This window comes from Tenrec ecaudatus, chromosome 1 (genome assembly GCF_050624435.1).
Source record: "Tenrec ecaudatus isolate mTenEca1 chromosome 1, mTenEca1.hap1, whole genome shotgun sequence".
NCBI lineage: Eukaryota > Metazoa > Chordata > Mammalia > Afrosoricida > Tenrecidae > Tenrec > Tenrec ecaudatus.
The window spans coordinates 91,922,953-91,946,664 of NC_134530.1; the positions used below are offsets into that span (position 1 = coordinate 91,922,953).

At 47.0% G+C, this 23,712-nt stretch overlaps 1 protein-coding gene across 1 annotated transcript in view; it reads left to right on the forward strand.

Moving 5' to 3' along the window:
* Window positions 1-23,712, forward strand: part of CACHD1 (cache domain containing 1) — a 243,549-nt gene that overhangs the window by 170,031 nt on the left and 49,806 nt on the right. The window contains exons 5-8 of the mRNA XM_075557163.1: window positions 11,313-11,439; window positions 14,478-14,622; window positions 15,704-15,920; window positions 22,567-22,716. Of these exons, the coding sequence (XP_075413278.1) occupies window positions 11,313-11,439; window positions 14,478-14,622; window positions 15,704-15,920; window positions 22,567-22,716 (639 nt within the window). The remainder of the gene's footprint in view (window positions 1-11,312; window positions 11,440-14,477; window positions 14,623-15,703; window positions 15,921-22,566; window positions 22,717-23,712) is intronic.

Here is a 23,712-nt window from a genome sequence, read left to right on the forward strand (position 1 = left end):
GGACAAGAGAGACAAGTTCCCCCCGTGTTTCTTTTATAAAAAGGCCTACGCCCCCAAGGAGTCATCATCAGGATGTGACCTGAATGATGGGTTGGACTCCACGTTACCTCCCACAGGCACTATCAAATTGACATGAAATCCAACTGTCGCATATTCTTATCTTTATTTCCAAATTAGAGGTGGTATTACATCTTAATTCATACCGAGGCACATAACGAAAACAACCCTACTGCCATCGAGTCAATTGTGACTCAGAGAATCCCTCACTCTTTATAGGAGACTCCAACCTCATCTTTCTCCTCTTGAGTAACTGGTGAGTTTGAACTGCCGTCCCTATAGTTAGTAGTGCAGGGCTTACCCGACTTTACCAGCAGAACTCTCCTGTGTGTACAAGTTTAAAGAAGTTCTAATATTTTGAAAATGCGTACTATACCATGTTTTCTTTTTAATCTTTAAGGTTTTCTTTTTAGATACTCTGCGAAAGATCTAGAGATTTCCCTAGACTGTCAAGGGTTCATAGTCTAAAGTAGGTGGGCATCCTTGGGTTGTGATGTAGAGTTGACTGGAGAAGCTTTGCCTTAACCTTGTGACCAAATACAAAGATTACAGGGAGACAGTCTGAAAACCCTACAAATTCAGAAGCAAACAGTTTAGGATCAAATCCAAATTCTACCAGTCACCTGATAGTCTGCCCTAGAGGGTCTGGTCCAAATAATCATCAACTCTTAGGTACCTGAGGAACCCTGGTGGTGCGGAGGGTACCAGTTGGACTGCTAACCACAAGGCCAGCCGTTTGGAATGATCAGCAACCCCTCTACAGAAGGATAAAGCCTTCCACTCCAGTAAAGACTCATGGTCTTAGAAACCCACACAGGCAATTCTGCTCAGTAGAGTGGGTTTGCCGGGAGTCGGAATGGACTCTGTGGGAGTGAGAGAGCTAAGGCATCATGCCTGCTTTTCAGAGCTTAGAGTGAAATGAGATTTTCTGTTGTCCCTATAATTAACCCTGCAATGCTTGGGAACTGAAAACTCTTCCTTTGGTTGCTCTGCTCGTCAGAGAAGATCACGCTGAGCCACCTGTGATGGCTCCATGTTCTCTGGAGGCAGAAGTAAGTTTTCTCTACCACTCTCATCTAGCTGGCACTTACCAACACTGTTCGGATATTTTGTTTTGTATAGTCTTGGCTAATAAATCGCCCCATTGCTAATTTACAGCTTCTGTCCCGGAAACCTGCAGGGCCAATTCTGCTCTGCCCTATAGGGTTGCCCTAGGTTGTAATCCACTCGATGGCAGTGATTTTTTTGGTGGTGGGGGTGGTGGTTTTTAATCAGGAATCAGTGATCCTGCTACCACATGCCCTGACTTGTTTTCTCCTCTTTCTTTTCCTTTTTTGCATAAACTTGATCACAGCCATTTGGAGATGTGTTTCTTCTCGCATTGTACACCTGTGTGTCCCCTTGCTATTGGTGTAGGTTCTTGTTTTCCCGAGGCCCTTAGATCTCTTTGAAAACACTTTGTCCAGTGACCTATGATCTGTCCCCTTTCTGTTCAGAGAAGGAAATTGTGAGATGCCGTGGGACATGGGAATCACCAGCTGTGTTCCCATCTTTGCGTAGGAAGGATTGAGTTGGCGTGCTTGGCAGATGTGTGCGTTCAGCACTGGGATGTGGTGGTGAACCACACTGACTTGACCTTGCCTCCACACAGCACACGGCTCCCACAGACGAGGGACTTTAAGGAAATAGCTACAAAACTAAAGACACAGAATTAATTGTGCCCGTTTTTTGCCATGAAGGAAAAGCATTGGGTGCTGTGAGCGTGGATAATTGTTGTGACTTGCAGGCTGATCAGGAAATCTCTCAGATAAGCTGAAATTTAAGGACAAATCTGAAAAAGGCAAAACCAACTGGGTGAAAAGTGGATAATAAATGATTTGGGTCTAGGGATTGACTTTTATAAAAGTCTTGGGATAGAATGATACACTGTTTGGTGAATTAACGAGAAAAAAAATGAAGGGAAACAGTAGAAAGGGGCCAGATCATAGGTCATTGCAAAGTTTCGATTCCATGCTAGATATAATACCGTAGAGAGCCTTTGGATGGTTCTAACCAATGTCGTGATAGGATTTGATACTCTTTATAAATAGTAAGCTTAAGTTCAGAGAGCCTGCACGTCTTGGTGGTGAGATTTGAACACAAAGCCTCCCAACCCCAGTACATTCTAATTTATAAGTGCCAACCTGAATCAGATCGAAAGTGCAAAATAGCTTTGGGCTCAGGTCCAAATGGCTTTCTTTTGACACAGGATCCCCCCAACTGTTGTGTGCCCGTAATAGTACTTCACTAGTAATTGGTTCTCTCTTGGGTTAAATCCTTGATGAAACCTGATGTCTTATTTAAATTATGGAATCATGTCTTTTGATCCAGTGCTTTCATTGTATTTATTTACATATGTTTACAAACCAATGTGACTGCTTTGACTGAGAAACACCAGTGTGTTTATATATTTTGTCTGCCTCTATCTGTTGCTTAGTAATTTGTTCAGTCTGTAGTCACTGTGACATAGAAACCCTGCAGTGCTTTAGAAAGAGCAAAAGTTTTAAAGACAGGCACATAGAGATCGTAATCATGAATCTGCCCTGTGACCCTGAGCAAGCTGAGTTCTGCCATCGAGAAAATAGAGAGAAGATAAACTCAATGCACTGATGGCAGGTGACACATCATTTATGAAACTTGTTTTTGTAGCAGAGTTCTACTTGTCCTCTCATAGCAACTCACAGTGACCCTATAGGACAGAGTTGGTGTCCCATCGATTTCCAAGACTGTCAGGAATAGACGGATTTTATCAAGGTGTGATTGGTACCCGATAAACTACATAATGCACACAACTGATTCATTCTGACCATATATACACCCATGGAGCCTTCATACCAGTTTCTCTTTCTGTGTCATTAAAACAAAACAAAAACCTCACTGCCTGCAAGTCGATTCCAACTCCTAGCAACCCCCATAGGACAGAGAACGACAGAGTAGGCTTCCAGGGCTGTGCCTCCTGATGGGAGGCGAAAGCCCACCTTTCTCCCACAATGCAGTTGGTGCTTTCAAACTGCTGACTGGCAGCCCAACTCCTAGCCCACTCTGCACGAGGGCTCCTGGTGGTAGTGGGAGGAGGGAATGTACATCGTTTGCAAAACCATATCCAACATTCTCATAGGTTCTATATTTAGCCCTAACGTGCCCCTTCTCTTTAATTGGGTTTGACATTTGAGGAAAGTAAATCTTTAGAACTTATCAAACACACGTATGAAAAAATGATTGAGAAATAGTCATTCATTGCAGATCTTCCCCGGCTGTGTGCCTGTGATATCACCGCCCAGCAGGGGGCGCTGGAACTTATCCAGAACAGGGAGAACACTGGGGAGAAGGCGGTGTTGGTTGCTATTGGCTGCCATTGTGGAACTATTGTAATCGGCTGATTTTTTGGAAGGAGATAGCCAGACCTTTACTTGACGGATAGACCAATGGTGGCTGCTCAGGAGGTTTGGGGCCAGGAATCAGGTCTGGGTCTGGAAGGTGAGCATTTTACCTTAGAACCACCATGGCCTCCGGGAAAGGAGGTCAAAGACTGGTGGATTTCTGAGGGAGCAAGGGATTGTAGCTTCAGGATACACTTCAGCGAGGAAAAATTATGTATACTCGTTGTTTTTATTAGGTGCCAAGGAATTGGTCTGACTTACAGTGACCCGATATACGAGAGAACGCAGCACTGTTCAGTGCTGCATCATCTTTACAGGCCTTCCTGTTTGAGTGTGTTTTTACAGCCACTGTCCACCTCGCGGAGGGCCTTCCTGATTTCATTCCCCTTCCACCTTACTAAGGGCATGACGTCCTTCCCCAGACACTGGGCCGTCCTGACCAGTGCCCTCCGTAGGTGAGACAAAGTCTCACTACCCTCACACTCCCCCCGACCACTTGCCCCATGGTGATGGGGAAGGCGCGGTGGGCAAAGGTCCCTGCAGAGCCACACACCTTCTAAGATGTGCTGGAGCACCGGGCCATTGGGGGTGGGGGGTGGGGGAGCACCTGGAGACATCAGTGCTGACCATGGACCCCCCAACTCTTACAGGAGGTTGATTTCACATATTGACCTGGTCGCTGGAGCCTGGCCATGTTGGTAAGGGAGGCATGGGTGTACTGCCTCCTTCGCGCATCTGCCTGAGCGAGGTGTGGAGACGAACCCTGCCCATCAATAGCTTAAAGCCTCATGCTGTGCATCGTGGCTGACAGGTTGGGTGCCTGCCAAGCTTTTTCCTGGATGGGTTCCAGCATTTCTACGGAAAGAGTGAGCGTGCAGGACCTTATGTTTGGATACCAGCCCAAGTTATGGAGTGGCCGGCATACTGAACGGACGCTTGTGAATGGGGAAAGCCCCTCTGGGTTGCCGGTTGGAGAATAAGGCTCTCATTCGCCTCTGCCTGTAGGTCAGGGATGCACACCACATTGATAGATGACTTCTGGGCCCTGGAGTCCTCATTACCATCCTATCCATCATCTTCCTGCTAGTACCAAATAGTGGATGAAATTTAATCAGGTGCCAAAGGAGTCCTCAGCGGGAGAGTTTGGGGGTCCTTGCTTGATACTGTGCTGTAGTGCTGGAAGGAGCGTGATCTTTTGTGGTGAGACTAAATGTATCATGCCCTGTATGAATTCTGATTTATTTTTAAAACATTCTTGCTCCCATTGGCTCCCCTTTTAATAGCTTCAGTGCAGCCTGTTTATTGTTACAGATGTTACTTTTAAATGAGGTCATTGAGCTCTCCTTTCCTTCCAAAGGCTGTTTGCCTTTTTTATTGCAGGGTTGGCAGGGCTGCCTGGAGGACAGTGCTAATATGAGATCAAGGTTAAGGCTGCAGATCCCCAGGAGATGAGGTAGAAAAAGCTTCTTCCATGTTTACACCCACTCAAATCAGGCCAGGGTCTCTCGAGAGCTTGTAGTGGACTGAGCCCAGGAAATGGATGACTTTGGCCAGGGCAGGCCACCTGGCAGAGTGGAGAAGGAGTAGGCGTGATAATAAACTGCCTGGGTCTTATGCCCCTCTGTCTGCTGTGAGAGTCTCACATGTCCAAAAACCTCCTTGGGTCTATTTGTTTCATTTGAAGCTTAGAGTCTCTGGATCATGCAAATACTTAGGAACACACTCCGTTTTAAGCTGAAAGTTGGGGGTTGAAATCCACCCAGGGGCATCTGCAGAGAGTTGATCTGCTTCAGCCCATCATTGCAACGTGTTGAGGGACTTCATCGCTTTCCTGGACCTGCTAACCGGTGTGATGTCCTTTCCCCGGGGTTGATCTGCCTGATCACGTGACCAAAGTACAAGAGACAAAATCTCTCTGCGCTTACTTTGATGACTGTACTTCTTACAAGACAGATTTGTTTGTTCTTCTAGCAGTCCAGGATACAGTTGTGAGGCTATCGGCTTGCATTATGTTGAGTTGTAATCCATACTGACTGACGGCAAGTCTTAGATCTTCACCAACAAGTGCCTCAAACTCCCTTAGCTTTTAGCAAGCAAGGTTGTGTCATCTACATATCAAAGATTGCTGATCAATCTTCTTCTGATGCTTATGCCTTATTCTTTCAATTGCCTGGCTTCTTGGTTGGTTGCTCCGCATATGAAATGAAGAAGCACAACCGAAGGATACAGTCCTCAATTCCATACTGTACCCTCTTATTCTGTTCCACTGACCGCCTCTTGGCATATGGACATTTGAAACCATGCGCTCTCTTAATAAATCAATAGCGAAAGGAACTCTGATATACAATCTCATCCACATGAAATATCTAGAAGTGGCCAAAAATGAAGATATCCTAGGCAGTACTGAGCTGAAAATGAAATGGCACTGGCCATTTGGAGTCAGACAAACATGGTTTACTATGCCAGAAATGACCAATTCACGAGGAATTGTGTCACACTGATTATCACAGTGAGCTGTCTTGAGGTATCAATCTACCTCAAAGTACAATCGTGTCTATGATAGAATGAAATCCATAAGCCCAAAAGGAAGTTCAGTTAGTACAACTATTATTCAAATTCATGCACCAACCACAAAGACATTGATGAAGAACTCTAACTTCAGTCTTGAAATGTATCAAGCTTGAAATCCAGATGCACTGATAATCACTACAGACTGGATTGCATGCTTTTGAAACCAAAAGGGAGAAGGTGGGTAGGTTGACATTTTGGCGTTGGTGATAGAAATGAAGCTGGAGAGCTCCTGATAGAATTTTGCCAGATCAATGACTTTCTCATTTCAAATACATTTTTTTTCAACAATATAAACAGCAACTATACCTATGGACCTCTCCAGATGGATTACACAGGAATCAACTTGACTACATCGGTGGGAGAAGCTCATGGAGAAGACCATGGAGAAGCTCAATATCAGCCCAAGCAAGGCCATGGGCGTACCATGAAACAGTCATTTACTCATAATTTAAGTTCAGGTTGAAGTTGAAGGAAATTAAAACAAGTCCAGGAGAGCCAAAATACAACCTTGAGTGAATCCCACCTGGGTTTTAGAGACCATCTCAAAAATAGATTTGATGCATTGATACTCAAAGACCAAAGACTCGAGGAGTGATTGACAGCAAGGACATCATTCGTGAGGAAAGAAAAAAGTTATTTAAAAGATAAGATATTAGATAAAATAGCATCTGGGGTCTTCATGGCTTGTCTCCAAACAAGTAGCCATCTAAGTGAGCTATCGGCTAGTCCACATGGAAGAAGTACAGCATCACCAGTCACCATAGGATTGTGAAACATAAACTCTGAAGTCGAAGATGGAAATATGTATTTGAATGAACATTGGTGAAGACAATCCAAAGTACCATGGACTGCCAGAAGAACAAACAAATCTTCGTGGGAGAAATCCAGCCTGAAAGGTTCTTGGAAGCAAGGGTGAGGAGACTTCCTCTTGCCACGCAGAAGAGAGAAAGGAGCTCAAATCTACCAATGGTGAGGGTGTTGCAGTTAGCAGACATGGTTCTGTTGGACACACGGGCAACTTGACAGCACCCGACAGCAGCAGCACTGTTTCTAAGGTTCATGCATGTCGTAGCATGCGTCCCAAGTTCATTTCCCTTTGTGGTTATTATGCTATCATATGTATGTACCACATTTTTCTTCATGGTGTTTTTTAAGTGCTAGCACATTTTTTAAATTGGAGAATAATTAAAAGATTTACCCTGGCTCAGAAAGACTATCCCTACCCACCCACCCCACCACCCACCCCCCAGCAAAAAAACAAAAAAAAATGTTTATGGTAGTAATGCTGCATAGTAATGAAAGTTTTTTGAAATGGTGAGCCTCACTCAAAAGGAGAACACAAGTGGAGAGATTGTCATAATGCATTTTACCCCGTGCAACATGAAACCGCAGATGGCATATACCCTGCCCTTTGGCAGAGAAGAACTTGACTTAGGGCTTTTCATCTTGCCATGTTGGCATTTCTAGTAGGGACTCCACTAAAAAGATTGCACTCTCTGCTCTTACACGCCGATTCCATCTCAGCCAGTGTCCCAGATGGTGAACTTGCACTGTGGCGTATGCTGAGCGTCCTGCAGAGGGCCTGGTAGTCTGTAGGATGCATGCAGGCTCCCAACCCTTGGTTGAGCAACAAGAAGACCCTTCTTAACTTTGAATGTTGATAGCCAATGTTTGTGCCTCATCCAAGTCCTTACGCAGGCACTGATAATTACTAACAGGTCCTGTGGGTGTTTGTGACCCCTCCATTAGTCTGTGAGTCTTTTGTAGGTAAGACGTCTATCCTTTTTATCTCTTTACTTCTACCTCATGAGGCAGTTCTCTGCACCTGGGAGGCCAAGAATAAATGAAGAAGGGGTGGCCACAGCCAGTGGGCAGTCAGGATAACAGATGAAAGCATGATGGACTAGAGACAAAAGAGCTGTAAACCTGAAACAAGACCTGCCTGTCTTCAAGAGGAATTCAACTCAGTCATTATGAGTCAGCGTGACAGGCCAGCCACCATATCAGACGCTAAGGAGACAGAATAGGCCTCCCTTCTTGGCTATCCAGGGGAAGGGAAGTTGGTGGGTATATGGGGAATGGGCACTCCACATCCTGACTGGCCAGGTTGCTGTCCACCCTGGCCCAAACATCTCAGCCCAAGTTCCAGTGTGACTCCCGGCTTCGCCCTGCAGATCTTGACATCTCCCATTGGAGAAATGTAGCACCTGATTGTCAGCAGGGTGCAGGAGCCTTTTTACTGTTATGTCCACCCTTCATATTCAGGCTAAGGGGATATATTGAAAAGTAGAACCAGAAAGGAGCTGTGTTTGAAGGTTGACTTTACCACTGACTAGCTCATTTGCAGCTGGTGGATATTCGTTTGTTCAGACAATAGTTCCTGGGCACTCACTGTGCTTCGGGGTAGTAAGGAGAAGGGAACTTCAGATGAAGGAAATAAGATCTGGTGGTATTTTGAAATGTTATTTAACTTACTTGAACCCAGTTTCCTCTTTTGTAAAGTTTTATCTACATTACATGAAATAGTCTGTGTGATAGCTCTTTGTCACTGGTCCAGGATCATCATCAGAGTGAGTGACCTCGCAGCCTCAGAGTCACCTACGCAGGAACTTGACTGACTCTGTGTGTGGGGAGAGAGAGAGAGAATGGGAATCGAGTAGTATTATGACAACACCACATTTCATAATACTTCACTCCATGGGATTTTCAAGGCTGAGCGTGTGGTCCCTGGGTGGTGCAAACATTGAGCTATAAACAAAAAAGGCTGGCACTTTGAACCCACCCAGAGGTCCCTCGAAGAAAGTTTGACAATCTGCTTCCCAAAAGTCTCTGCCATGAAGACGCCATGGAGTCAGCTCGACTCTTAGATGCATGGTGCCACCATCAGTCGTAATCAGCTGGATGACATCTGGCTTTATTTTGCTTTGCTTTGTTTTATGAGCGAGGCATTTCCACGACAGAGCACACCGCCACCCAGTCATTTCTAACTCCTAGCAGCCGTCTAGGACCCAATAGAACCGCCCATCATGTTGCCATCACGCCAGAAGCAGATTGCCACAGATGTCACCGCACCACCCACGCCCTGTGTGGATGGGGCTCCGAAAAGTTCATGGAAAGATGGAGTTAAAAGATGACATTTACCCATGAACTTGGGTGTGTGTGCGCGCGCGCGTGTGTTCAAAGACACCTTGTGCTTTTCCTTCATTATTGCCTTTGCGCAAACCCCTCCCTCATATCTTACCGCATGAAAGCAGTAGCCGATATACATTAAAGGTCTCATAAAAACTGGATTGTGGAGAAGAGCGAAAGAGCGTAGGAACTAAGGGAAGGCGGAGTACCCCGATGACAGCACAGGGAGAGAAGGGTGTCTTGGAGTTTTTAGGACAAGATTGTGCTTCAAGATAAACAAGCGGCCATCTAGCTGAGAAGCAACAAAGTCCACATGGAAGAAGCACACCAGCCTGTGTGATCATGAGGTGTTGATAGGATCAGATATCAGACATCAAAGACCAAGAACAAAATGCCATATTAAATGGGAATGGGGGGGGGGTGCAGAGTAGAGACCCAAAGCCTATCTGTAGACACCCCCCTACAGAAGGGTCACAAGGAAGAGACAAGCCAGTCATGGTGCAGTATAGCACCAATGAAACATACAACTTTCCTCTGGTTCTTTAATGCTTCTTCCCCCCTCCCCGCTACTATCATGACCCCAGTTCTACCTTACAAATCTGGCTAGACCAGAGCACATACACAGGTACAGATAAGAACTGGAAACACAGGGAATCCAGGACAGATAAGGGGAAGTGGGGGAGGAAAGGGAGAACCGATCACAGTGATCTTCATATAACCCCTTCCCTGGGGGACAGACAGCAGAAAAGTAGGTGAAGAGAGACATTAGTCAGTATAAGACATGAAAAATAATAATTTATAAATTATCAAGGCTTCTTGAGGGTGGGAGAGAGAGGGAGGAAAATGAACTACTATCAAGGGCTCAAGTAGAAAAAAAGTGTTTTGAGAATGATCATGGTAACAAATGTACAAATATGCTTGACACCATGGAGTGTGATAAAAGCTGTACAAGCTCCCAATTAAATGAAAAAAAAAAATTCCCTTACCTTTTCATTCCTTTTCACCAACTCTTTGAAACCTCATCCTTGTACACGTTCTAGCCTAAGGTTCCTGTGAAGACTGACTGAGATCATATGTGGAAAGCCTTTGTCCAAATACCAGCCAGCGGTGCAGTGAGGTATGCCCTGGGCTGCTGACCTCGGGGTCAGGAGTGTGAGCCCCCCAGACACTCGGCAGGAGAAAGACGAGGCTGTCTGCCCCACAAACATGTACGATCTTGGAGACCCTGCTCTACAGTGTCGCCCTAAGTCAGAATCAGCTCCCTCGATAGCGATGAGTTTGGGGGTGTTATTGAATTATCATGGTTCTAGTGTTTCAAGTAGGAGCCCTGGTGGTGCAGCGGTTAGAGTTAGGTTGCTAACTGAAAGTTCAACAGTAGGAGGAAGTGAAGGCGTTTTACTCGCGCAAAGACTTACCTGAGCCATTCTACCCAAGCCTACAGGGCAGTGGCTCTCAACCTGTGGGTCTTGAATGCTTTGAGGATCGAACGACCCTTTCACAGGGCTAGCCCGATTCATAACAGTAGCAAAAGGACAGTGATGAAGTAGCAACGAAAATAACGTGGTGGTTGGGGTCACCACCCCATGAGGAACGGTGTGAAACGGTCGCGGCGTCAGGAAGGTTGAGAACCACTGCTCTGGGGCGCTGTGGGTAGGCCTCAACTCGATGGCAATGAGTTTGGCTTTTGGAGGATTTCAAGTGCCCTCGCCCTCGTGAAATGTGAAGGTGAAGTGAAGGTGAAGTCACAAGTCTAGTTCCTCTGGCGACTAGTCCTAGTCACAGGACTCTGTCCACAGGGAGAGAGGGCACCTCAAACCAGCAAGTGTACCCCAATAGAGACCACCCAAGTCGAGGGACTGCTTAGTGCAATTGAATCTCTCACACTGGTAAAACAACCCGGAGCACAAAGTGTCACCATACTGTGTTAAGAACGATTGTTCCACTGGACTTAGACACTGTGACTTTCTATTGGCGGGGTAATTCTGAAGGACAGAAAAAAATTTTTCAGTAGAAAATTTATCACCTTCTATCTAATGGGATTTCTTCATACTACAAGCAGTTTATGCAAAACAGATGCCGCTGCCTGCACTCACCTGTGGATTTCATGGTTGCATTTCGTTTTCCCCACCCTTCCAGTTCTTGCAGACAACCTGAAATCCAACCCTGGAATTAAGTGGCAGTATTTCAGTTCCGAAGAAGGAATTTTCACCGTTTTCCCGGCCCACAAGTTCCGCTGTAAGGGCAGCTACGAGCACCGCAGTAGGTAGGTTGACTTGCCTGCTAAAACTTTCATTACTGTGCAAAAGTGATTTCTATGCCATTCAGATCCCCCCTCCCCCATGGAGGTGCCGCCTCCAGACTGTCTAGAAACCTGTGCTTCCCCTGTTCTGAAATGCTTGCCCCATTTAGCAGGCAGACCGGGGAAGGGCAGGTGCTGACGTCCAGGACCTCTCCGGCATGATCTAGCCAGCCTAATAAAGCAGAGTGGTTCTTAGAGTGATTAAGCAGCTGGAAACAGCCAAGTTGTTTTAAGCTTCAGATATCTTTGTTGAGACAAAATGAGTGCACCTTCTCTCTAGTGCCCCTCGGAAGACTTTGTGCTGTGCGCCTGTGTAGCTGAGGGTTTGCGATGCGCAGCCCTCTCTGTGCGCTGGGCCATCCTTACAAGACTGACACGCCACCCAGCTAGCTAGACGTTTGAGCGTTGTCCAGAAAGTAGTGCGTCAGAGATCTGGAACATCCTGCTTTCCACGTGGAAACGACATGCGACTGTGTGTAGCCAGAAGGGCAGTACAGGGAGATAATTTGTAGGACAAGTCTCATCAATTTCCAGCACCCCCAGGGCAGAGATCATTTCCTTTTGAATCCAGCCAGTTCCCTTTGTAGTATCGGGTGCTTGATGCCAGAACATCTGGAGCCAGACAAGGTGCCCACTCTGCCTGTCTTTGGCTGGAGTCTAAATTAACCATCACTTTGGCGTCCCTTCATCTTTAATTGTGTCTAGGATTTTCCCCCACGGAAAATCCTCCCATGCGTTCCGTAGGGAGACTTTGCTTGGTTGTAAGTTTTCTCCCACTCCTTCCCTAGACACCCTGGTGATCAGTTGAGTGTCTCCGAGGCTGAACCAGAGGCCGAACCTTTGGCTTCTAGTTCGGCTCATCTGTCGCTGGAGCAAAAGAGATGCTCACTGTTTCCCTAGGTGGGTGATATGAGAGGGGGGGTGGGGTGTAGGCAGACACTGCAGCGATCCAGGGGAACTGCCAAAGCAGATACCTACACTTTATCCTAGTTATGGGCTGTAGGACCAGAGGGCGGCGCTCAATAGTTTCCTGCAAAGGAGGCAATAGACCAAATAACTCTGGGACCCCATGATGCAGCTTTTCTTTGTGGCTAAGAAAAAGTTGTGCTTCTTGTAACGAGTCCACTGGGGGGAGGGGCAGTCTGTAGGAAAAACAGAACCTGTCACAAACCAGCCCTCAACTCCGCCGGGTAACTTAGAAGGTGTCCAGATGCCCACGCCCCGTTCCACCCCTGTCTGTGTGCATCTGTCCCAAGCCATGCTTCCCTTGGCCACGTAATCAAGGTTTCCTTCCCCGTAGATTGCTCCCCATCCCTAGACCCATCCTGGCCTCTTTCCTTCAAGCCCTTGCAAGTTCCCAATGTCCCCTGGAAGCTGTGGTGCAGGTGAGGACTGCCGCTCAGTCGGTGCATTTGTATTACTTGTCTTTATTGCCACTTCCACCCTAGAGTAGGACGAGGCTAACACAACCCTGCTTTGCCCGCACATGATTTGAGATGGGAAAGGTGGCCTTGTGCGAATTTTTAAAAAAACCCTCTCCCCCAGTTTTCTGGTGACCTTGGGGGGCTGAGACGTTCCTGTTGGTCCTAAGTGTCGGTGTTGATGCCCTGCTTCCCTCTTCCATGTCAGCCGCCACCTCTCCTGGATTCTTCATGCCCTGTTTCTTCACCAGCCCCGTGGTGCCCGCTGGTGAAGACAGTCGTGCATTCGTATGGGGGCAGGACTTTCGGGCTTGTGAGCAATTAGTGTGAACTCGGCCAGATTTGGGAGGCCATGGGTTCCCTGCCTGCATTCCTTAATGTGTGCCCAGCTTTTGTGACTCGGCCAGCTCCTAACGGTTCACAGCGCAACCTGCCATTTGAGGGGGTGTCAATAAAGGAGAGAATTCTCTTGAGGCTGATATGCTTTCTTAAGCTCTCCCTCATTTGCTTCAGCTTTAAAACTGTGACTAGAGCGCTTATTAAAGCTCCTCCCAGCAACCTTCCTGCCCTGCAGGTTTGCAGAAGGCTGCTCTGACTTGCCGCATTTCTCCCTTGCCTGGTTTGGTTTTGTTTTCCTCTTCTTCTTCTTCTTCTTTTAAATGTTGGCAAACAAAAAGCCTGGCAAGGGGAGTGGCTGTGACAGGCGTGGACACGCTTGTGATGGCATTGCTCGAACAGTTTGGCTAAGGGGCCTTTTGGTGGCTGGCTTATGTAAATTGCTGTCGTGCAGAAAGGAAAAGGGCGTCTTAGCAGGAAGCTCTGCCTAGGAATGAGCTGTACCTGCGCCATCAGCCTGCTCACTGGCTGTGTCTGATGTGTCCGGTTAGCCTGCCGTGCACCATGGACGGAGCGCTGTCCCGCCCCGGGCCCTGCCTACAGTCAGCGTGAAGCAGACCTTCGCGACCCACACAGCTAGTGTGGGCTGATTGGGGGAAGGAGAGTGGCAGGCCTTTCTTCCTCATCCATCTGAGTCCGAAAGCTTCTTTGACGTCTGCTCAGCATTATACAGCATCATACAAGCCTCTCTGTACAGCAGGTGGTAAGTGCACCGGGCACGGCCCCTGCCTGCTCCTTAGAGCTGCAAACAAGGACCCAGTACTGGCCAGTGGGCCGTCTTCTCCTCCGTTCACTGTCTGGACACCCAAATGACCGCCACTACACTCTTCCTGCAGTGAAATGGCCCTTTAACAGGGAGCACAGCACCCTCACCATAGCTGCGACGGAGGACTTTGGAGGGTGCTGGAAAAGCCTAAGGAGTTTGTGTCTTATAAAGCTAATCCGCATTGCCTTTCACCTTCAGGAGACAGGCATTGCAGATTTCTGCTCCGCAGACGCACGCGTGGTTGTGTTGAGGTATTGTTTTCAAGGTACCAGCCCGCTGATTTCACCATCCTGTGCTTTCCTCTGAAAAAAATCCACACCAGTGTTGGTCTACCCACCCACCGTTGGTATTCCCAGCTGTCTTATGTGAGCCTCCCACCCAAACCAGGACTGACCCCAGAGAGCTTCTCGCCCCTCCAGGCCCATCTACGTCTCCACGGTCCGGCCTCAGTCGAAGCACATAGTGGTGATCCTGGACCACGGCGCTTCCGTCACGGACACCCAGCTGCAGCTAGCCAAGGACGCCGCCCAGGTCATCCTTAGTGCCATCGATGAACACGACAAGGTGACTGCTGTCCCTTGAGCCCCTGTCTGTGCCTTCTCTTTAAGGACGCCCTCATGTGCTGCATCTCAGTCTGATTCATTCTTTTTTAAGCCACCTTTAAAATGACTTTGGGAATGGGAGCACATTTGTTTTTGTTCCATGAGCGGCGGCCCCGCCAACCGCCACCAGTCTCCTCGTGCCTTTGTGGCTTCTGCTAAGAGCACCTCCCATCAGCCGTAGCTCTCCCCCTGGAAGTTAACGCTGAGGGCGAAGGGCGAGGGATATGGATAGTGGTGGGCGTCTGAGCTTTATCTCACGATTAATTGGAGGTGAGCAAGAAGGAGAAGGGCTGAGGTTTACTAATCTCCAGAGCAGTTCTGAGCTAGGTGTGTTTACAGCAAGTGGTAATTTATTGCCTGTTTGCACTTTCTACTCCATCATTTTGACTTTTCCAACTCCAGAGGTTTTGCTCACTAATCCACTTGTAGTAAACACACACCCTGTGCCCCGACGCCCAACCCGAAGTTTGGAAACCAAGATGGCGAGTTTGCATGCGCGCTCCAATTCTGCTCCACGGCTCAGTGTTTCGTGTGTTTACGTTGGTGGCGGTGGTGATTCTTGTTAAATACAAACACTGTACTGCCGGCTTCGTGTTGGAACAAGCATCAAGCTCTAGGATTGCCCCCTCATTTTCCATGTTGAAGGAGCCCTGGTGGCCCATTGCTTCCACATTGGGTTGTTAACTGCCAGATCAGCAGTTTAAAACCCCCCGAGAAAATGGGGCGTCCCCCTCCCTTAAACACGCACAGTCTCGGGAGCCCGGGGCGGCTCTTCCCTGTCCTGCAGGTGTTTGCACGCCTAGGCAGGGAGTTGGCAGCTTATGCTTTCCATCTTTACAAATCTTTCCTTCATTCTTCTTTTCAGATGTGATAGATTTATGCCGCTGTCGTTTGTTTGTTTATTAACTTCCCCAAAACGGTTTTATAACCTGTCTCATTCTTTTGTCTCTTCTGGAATGTTAAAAACCAGATAAAAACAAGAGAAACCTCCCATGGCAGGCTGACAGGTGTTTTGTTGTGTTTTGTTTTTTTTCCCCTTCAAGATTTCCGTGTTGACTGTAGCAGACGCCGTGAGGACCTGCTCCCTGGACCAGTGCTACAAGACCTTCCTGTCCCCAGCCACCAGTGAGACGAAGAGGAAAATGTCCACCTTCCTCAGCAACGTCAAGCCTTCCGACAGCCCCACCCAGCACGCGGGGGGCTTCCAGAAGGCCTTCCAGCTGATTCGACGGACCAACAGCTACACGAGGTTCCAAGCGAGTAAGTGCATTTTCCAGGAGCACCGCGCAGCGTCATCCATGAAAAGAGGAGAAGGTGTATATTGTCCGTCGGTGGCATGCACTACAGCTAAAGAGAATTTATTTTTAAGAAACTGATTTGGGGTCAGATGTTCTGGTGTTGTGCCAACCTTCATCTAATCTTACTAGGTTTGCGTATCGTGTCCAGTCACAGGTACCTGATTGTTTTCCCTCCAGTCATTTCCCAAGTGAACAGCCACAGCCTTTTGAGTGGTGCCTGTCAGCCCTGCCTCTTCATGGACTTGGAGTGGGGGTGGGCTGTGCGCATGTGCACGGAGAGCTGGGCCAGCGGAGCCGTCGTTGATCCTGCTCCTGCCCAGCTGTCAGTTGGAGGTGGAGGGCCCTTCAGATGCACAAAGGCACTCTGATTTAATTTTCATGTCCTCGAGAAAATCTGGGATTGGAATGGGTGCTACAGCCAAGGATATTTGAAATGGACTCATAACTTTGAAAGGACTGAAAGGAATCCGTTTCATTTTTTTCCTTTCATATTAAAAAGATCTGTTTGTAGTTGGGTTTTTTATTATAATTTTATTTCATTTTCATTCTTAAGGATTTACTTGGCTTATTGAGACCACAAGTGTGTCTTACTGGGGTAAATTTTAAGGATACGTTTTCAAGCTCTGCGCTGTGTCTTTCACGTGTCTTCATTAACGTTGAGTTCACACTGGGAGAGCCGTGACATGGTGGCTTGCATGTGGTAGTGAAGACTGAGGGGTAAAATAAGCCAACTGCGGTAATTATTACAATGAGTGATGCAAAGTGATGAATTTGCATTCAGCTCCTACATGACAAATTACAAGATTTTTCAGACAACATGGTTCTGCTGTCTCATAGTCCCTGTGGATCAGGAGTTCAAGTACAGCTCAGCTTGGTCCTCTGTTCAGGGGCTCCTCCAGGGGTCTCATCTGAAGCTCAGGGACACTCTTCCAAGCTCACGTGGCGAACTCACTCCCATGCTGCTCTAGAGCTCATGAGGCTAGCAGGGGACGATCTCTTTTCCTCTGAGTCTCTGTCTGTAGGAAAGGATCACTCCCTGCCATGGAGTCAACACGGCCTCAGAGTGACCCCCTGTGGATTTCTGACACGAGCTGTTGATGGAAGTACAACGCCCAGTCTTTCTCCTGAGGAGCTACAGGTGGCTTTGAACTGCCGACCATGTGGATCACAGCCCAACGCGTAACCACTACACCACCAAGCCTCCATAGGAAAGACTAGAACCTTCTTTTATTTTTAATTAAATCATTTTATTGGCTCTTTCAAGCAGATCCTCTTCTTTTTCCACCTCACTCCCCCACTCTCCCACCCTTGTGACCCCTTGATAAATTATTATAATTATTATTTTCATGACATTACATTGTCTGCTGTCTCCCTTCACCCACATTTCTGTTGTTTGTTCCCTCCATGGGGAGGGCAGTATTATACATCAATTATTGCAATCAATCCTCCCCTTTCTCCCCCTACCCTCATGGTGTCACTATTCCCATTACTGTACCTGAGAGACTTATCTCTCCTGGATTCTATGTATCTAGAGCTCTTATCTGTACCAGTGTACATACTCTGGTCTAGCTGGATTTGGGGTCATGATAGTGGTGTGGGGGAAGCTTTAAAAAAACTAGAGGAATGTTACATGTTTTATCAGTGCTATACTGCACCCTGACTGACTCATCCTTCCTTGTGACCCTTCTGTGAGGGGATGTCCAAATGCCAACAGATGGGATTTGGGTCTCCACTCCCCACACCCCTTGTTTGCATCGATGTGATTGTTTATTTGGGGCCTTTTGGGGCCTGATACCTGATCCTGTTGACATCTCGTGATCACACCGGTTGGTGTGCTGTAACCTTGTTTTAAAGAGTTTATCTGATCAGTTCAGACTCACCTAGGATAATCTCCCATTGGATTAACTCAAAGTCAACTGACTGGGGGACCCTATGTAAATAATGGGAACATTATACAGGCATTGGTGGGGGGAAGGGGAGAGGCAAACTAAACAAGTCCCTCGTACCTATCTGCCTCCTGTTGTTGCTGTTAGGGTCTATTGAGTCAGTTCTGACCCATATGCACAACAGAACATCATCCTCACAATCCTTCCCACACCCAAGCTCACTGTTACAACTGCTGTCAATCCATCTCATTGAGGGCCTTCCTCTTGTTCACTGCCCCTCTTCTTCTCCAGAGACTGGTCTCTCCTGACAATATGTCTAAAGTATTGAAGATGAAGTCTGGCCACCATCATTCTTCCAACACATATCGATTCATCCTATTAGCAGTCCATGTTACTTTCCATATCCATCTCCAGCCCCACAATTCACATGCATCATTCTTCTTAGGCTTCCCTATTCCACATCTAGCTTTCACATGCATATGAGGCAATAGAAAATAGCACAGCTGGGGTTGGTGCACCTGAGTCCTCAAGGTAACATTCTTGCCCTTGAACGCTCTAAAGAGGTCTGTGCAGCAGATTTACCTGAAGCAATGCAGCCTTTCATCTCTTGACTGTTGCTTCCATGAGCATTGATTGTGGAGCCAAGCAGGACAAGACATATTGCCCCCTGTGTGTGCATTATATGCGTGTGATATGCACATTATGTATGAAAACTATATCTGCAAAATTCCTTTGCCATTGAATATGCCATAAGAGTGGAAGGGGTGGCCCAACACCTTTGCCATGTCCTAGTACTTCGAGCAAGATGCAGCTCCTGTGCAGAGTCAGAGGTATGACACCTGGGGGCCAGCTGAGAATTCTGCCTTCCAGTGAGGGCAGTAGCCAGCTGCTCACAGGCCAGTGTTGCAGGCAGAGTGTCAGGCTGTGGTGGGTTGCTGTGGCCTGCAAGCAAGGCTGAATTCTCACGGATGCAGTTCATATCGGCTAGTTTTAGGAGCCAGTTGCCATTTTCCTCTCCGAGCTCATCAATACAAGTGTCACTTCCACTCGATTCCACTCACGTAAGCTGGGGGATCAGATCATGGAGATGGCCAGGGGAGTGGGGGAGCTGAGGACTGCGTGCTCGAGTCAATCAGGGTGCTCTCCTGCTGTGGCCTGGGAGTGCTCTCCTGCTGTGGCCTGCTCTCCTGCTGTGGCCTGGGAGTGCTAAGCAAGCTTCCTGCAGTGTGGCTGGTGTGTTTGAGAAGCCAGAACTCTTTCTTTCACATGAAATCTCCTGATTTTCGAACATTTGTTCCTACTTCAACCCATTGAAGAGGGGAGGGACCTCATTAAGCCTCTTCTCGCCAACCTTTCTGCCATTTGGCGAAGGCTGGTTTCATGGGAGGCATTGTGCCTGAGTTTTTAACCCCTGCTTCCCTCCCTTTTAGTTAACTTTGCCTTGACTTTTTGGTTTTGGTTTTCAGTGAATTTCTTATTGTGAATTAGGTGGAGGGGGGTGACATGTCAGACTATCAGTTCTTCATTCAACGGTTCAAAGCATTCAACCATCACACACCCTCTGTTCCTCCTCCCCTGCTTTCTCCTCTCTCTTGGGCCTCCACCATCCTTTATCCCAAGTCTACACCTGTCAGCCTTCTAGGCCATCCCTTCATCATCCCTCCCCCCAACCCCCTTGGGAGGTTCCAAAGTCTGTTCCCTTGGGTAGGCAAGTGGTTGTCTTGGTTTTTAGCCTTATAGGGGTGGTCTCCTGCAATATTGGTCCTTTTGTGCAGATGTGCTTACTCAATTGATGTATGTATGGATTGTGATAAGAGTTGTACGGGTCCCTAATAAAATGTTAAAAATATATATTGGTCCTTTAGTGACGAACTAGCTTCACTCAGGTCCACCTGTATCATGAGGTGCCTCATGGTGTCATCATCATTTTTAGAGATGCATAGTATTCCCTTGAGTATACGGACCAAAATTTCCTTACCCATTGTTCTACTGATGGCTTTCTGGGCTGCTTCCAACTTCTTGCCATTGTGACTAGTGTTGTGATGAATCTCGGAGCTTGTATGTCTGTTCGGGTCACGCCTCTTACTTCTTAGGGCATATACCCAGCAGAGGTAATGCTGGATCGTAAGGAATTTCTATTCCCAATGGTTTGAGGTGATGCCATATTGCTTCCCACATTGGTTGTACATATTGACAGACCCACCAGCATTTGTTGTTTTCTTATTTTGTTTTGTTCTTGTTTGGTTTTTTAATTAGCTTCTCATTATAAGGGTTAGGTGATGTCTCATTATTGCTTTTCCCCCTCTTCCCTTAATATTGACTAACAAAATTATGGCAAGAAGCATGACGGCCACAGGCCGTCATGGATGGCTTTGTTCTAAGAGACCAGGGAAACCTTTTCTTAAGACTCAGTTCACAGGTGTCTGGGTTTACAGCTTCTACTGACAGTTTAAGGCAGGCATCCTCAAACTACAGCCCGTGGGCCATATGTGGCCCACCGAATACATTTATCCGCCCACCGGGTATTTTTGCCTCATTTGGTTTTTTACTTCAAAATAAGATATGTGCAGGGTGCATAGGAATCTGTTCATAGTTTTTTTTTTTAACTGTAGTCCAGCCCTCCGATGGGTCTAAGGGACAGTGAACTGGCCCCCTGTTTAAAAAGTTTCAGGACCCCTGGTTTAGAGAGGAAAAAAGAACCAACCTGGTTGTACACAGAAATGTTTGAGGGGTCAGTTGCATGTGGTTCATGGAGGAGAGGTCTTAAAATGCCCTCCAGTGATACAGAGCGCCCACTTCTCACCCACTGATGTGTTCATCAGGCAAAAATTGACGTTGTGCAAAAATGGAGGATGGCTACGTCAGACCACAAACTGGAGGTGGCTCCATCATTGCAGATCTGCCAACCCCCGAGGCCCACACACAGCCTTCACCTTCGCATGTCATTAACGAGATATTCCGTAGATGAAGAGTAGCTGAATAGTGGGTAAGGGCATGAGTTTGGGATTTCAACCAAAGTGGGACGACAAGTTTGCGGAGCATTCGTATACAGCATGCTGTGCGGTCTCTGTAGCCCTAAGAACTCCACCCATCCCGCAGACAGCGAGCTGCAACTGTGAACCTGACGCTGTTACAGACACCACCAAGTTGGGAAACTGTGACGCATAACACCTACTCTTTCAGGGCGGAATGTAAATTATGCCTGAAAATGAAATGTCTGGCCCGCGTGGATAACTGTATAAGTAGAAGCTACAGGGTATAAATCTATACAATAGGCACTTTCTATAATAGGTCTGTAATTAATACTGTCAACAGTTGTTGTTTTTCTGAGTTTGTCTTGTGGGATGATTGCTTGACCGATCGATTGGTACACAGTGGGGACCCAAGGGCATCGGATCAGCTCAAATTTGAGTTGCGCTCCCTTGCTTGACGCTGACCCGGCAGGGATGCTATCAAATGGAGAGGCTGCGCTTTTCTCCACGTGTGTGCACGTCTTTGTTCTGCCCCAAGTCCCTTACCCTCCCTAACGTTGTTCATGGCAATGTTTTAAGTTCCTCTAACTCACCAGTTCTCATTCTGTGGATTGAGACCCTTTGGGGTCGAACGACCCTTTCACAGGGGTCGCCCGATTCATAACAGTAGCAAAATTACAGTTGTGAAGTAGCAATGAAAATAATGTTATGGTTGGGGGTCCCCACCACATGAGGAACTGTATGAAAGGGCTGAGGCCTGAGGACGGTAGAGGACCACTGATGACATTACAGAAGCTCCCGGAGAAGCCACATCTACAACCCCAACAGGAAGACCATGAGAGGGTGGCTTTCCCAAATAGACATTTATTTTCCCACAGTTTGCAGGGTGGGGGCCAAATGTGGGGTACTAGCTTTAGAAGGGGTGTCTATCTGCCTGCCTCCTGCCTGCCCCTCTGTTCCTTATTTTGCTTCGCAATCTCCATATGATAGCTGTCTTTCCCCTATTTGTGTTTGCTTGCCCTGGTAGTGTGGTTGGTTACATGTTGGGCTGCTAGTCACAAGGTCAGCATTTCAAACTCACTAGCCATTCTGAAGGAGAGAGTTGAGGCTTTCCACTCCCATAAAGATTCATAGCTTTGGAAACCCTGTACAAGGTCTCTGTGAGTCGGAATCAACTCAGGGGCAGTGAGTTTGGTTGAGTTTAAAGTCTGTGTCTACTCTCCTCTTTCTGTCAACCACAGGTGATTAGATATAGCACACATCCTACTTACATGGCCTCCTTAGGAGAATAGACATTTTATTTTCTGCAAGTATCCCCACACATAAAGGGGTCAAGACGCCAACACGTATTTGGGGGTGAGGGTGGGGAACACAGTTCAGCCTACTATCTCGAGGAAAGGTTCCGTGGGGTTCTGCAGCCTCCGTTTCAGAAAGCAGGCAAGGTTTCCATTGAAGATTGCTAAACAACTCCGATGGCGGATGCCTTGCGGAAATCACCTCCTTTTATCCGGTAAAGTGATTTGGAATATGGCTTTGGCTATTTCAGGATAAATGAGGCCTCATTGTCTACAAAGGGCAGATGGAAGGGATGCTTAGAGATGAAAGGCAAAGCATCGGCTGGGAAGGCATAGAACCAGTGGGCCAGGCAGCTCCTCCAGGCAGAAAAGCCCAGGGAACATGAAAAACGAACCAAGCTGCCGCCTTTCGCCAGAATCCGAATGTAACATTCAGTTGATATGTTTTTGTTTAGATACAGACATGGTCATAATTTACCTGTCAGCTGGCATTACATCAAAGGACTCTTCAGAAGAAGATAAAAAGGCGACTCTCCGTGTCATCAACGAAGAAAATAGCTTTTTAAACAACTCTGTAATGATTCTCACCTATGCCCTCATGAACGGTAGGTAGTGCTTGGAGACTTTTCTTTCAGATGAATGCCTCCCTCGAAGTGTACGCTGCTTTTATGGATGGATAGATAGATATTGTAAAAAAGCCATAACACTGGGCTTTGAAGTGTGTCTATAGAGAGAGAACCTTTCCGTGTATCTCTTTCTGTGGCTGATGTTGGGATTCGGGGCTTGTGTTCAGATGCTCGCTCGTCTCCTCATCTCTCTTATTTCTAAACCTTTTCCAGGTAAGTACCCTGTGGGAGGATTTTATATGGCTCCACCTTTGTCGGCTCCCCTTTGAATTCTTGTGTTGTCTAGGGCAGTGGTTCTCAGCCTGTGGGTCGCGACCCCTTTGGTGGTTGAACAGCCCTTTCACAGGGGTCGCCTAAGACCATTGGAAAACACATATTTCCGATGGTCTTAGGAACTGAGACACCAATCCTCTATCCATCTCCAGGCGGGTCCACCCACATGCAGATGTGCTGATCTGGTGAGAAAAACGCTATCTCAATCTTCACACTGACGTTGGCTTTTTACCCATATTGTCGCAAAATGTAGCAATGTAGTTTACTGTTGTTATATTAAGACTGTTACCCATGCTACACCATGCTTCAAAACAAAATTTCATTTATTTGTCATTAGAAATATTTCTCAATATATAATTACATGTTGTTATCAACCACTATGCTTTAATTATGTTCTATTTATAATAATGAAAATACATCCTGCATATCAGATATTTACATTATGATTCATAACAGTAGCAAAATTACAGTTATGATGTAGCAATGAAAATAATTTTATGGTTGGGGGTCACCACCACATGAGGAACTGTATGAAAGGATCGCAGCATCAGGAAGGTTCAGAACTACTGGTCTGAGGTTTTGGTACTTCATGAAGGTTATTAATTTTCTCCTTGGTTTAAGCTCTAGGAAGCCAAACATCTGGCCTGCATTCTTCTGTATCTATCTGCTTTACATTTTCCTGCGGGGTCACTGTGATAGTCC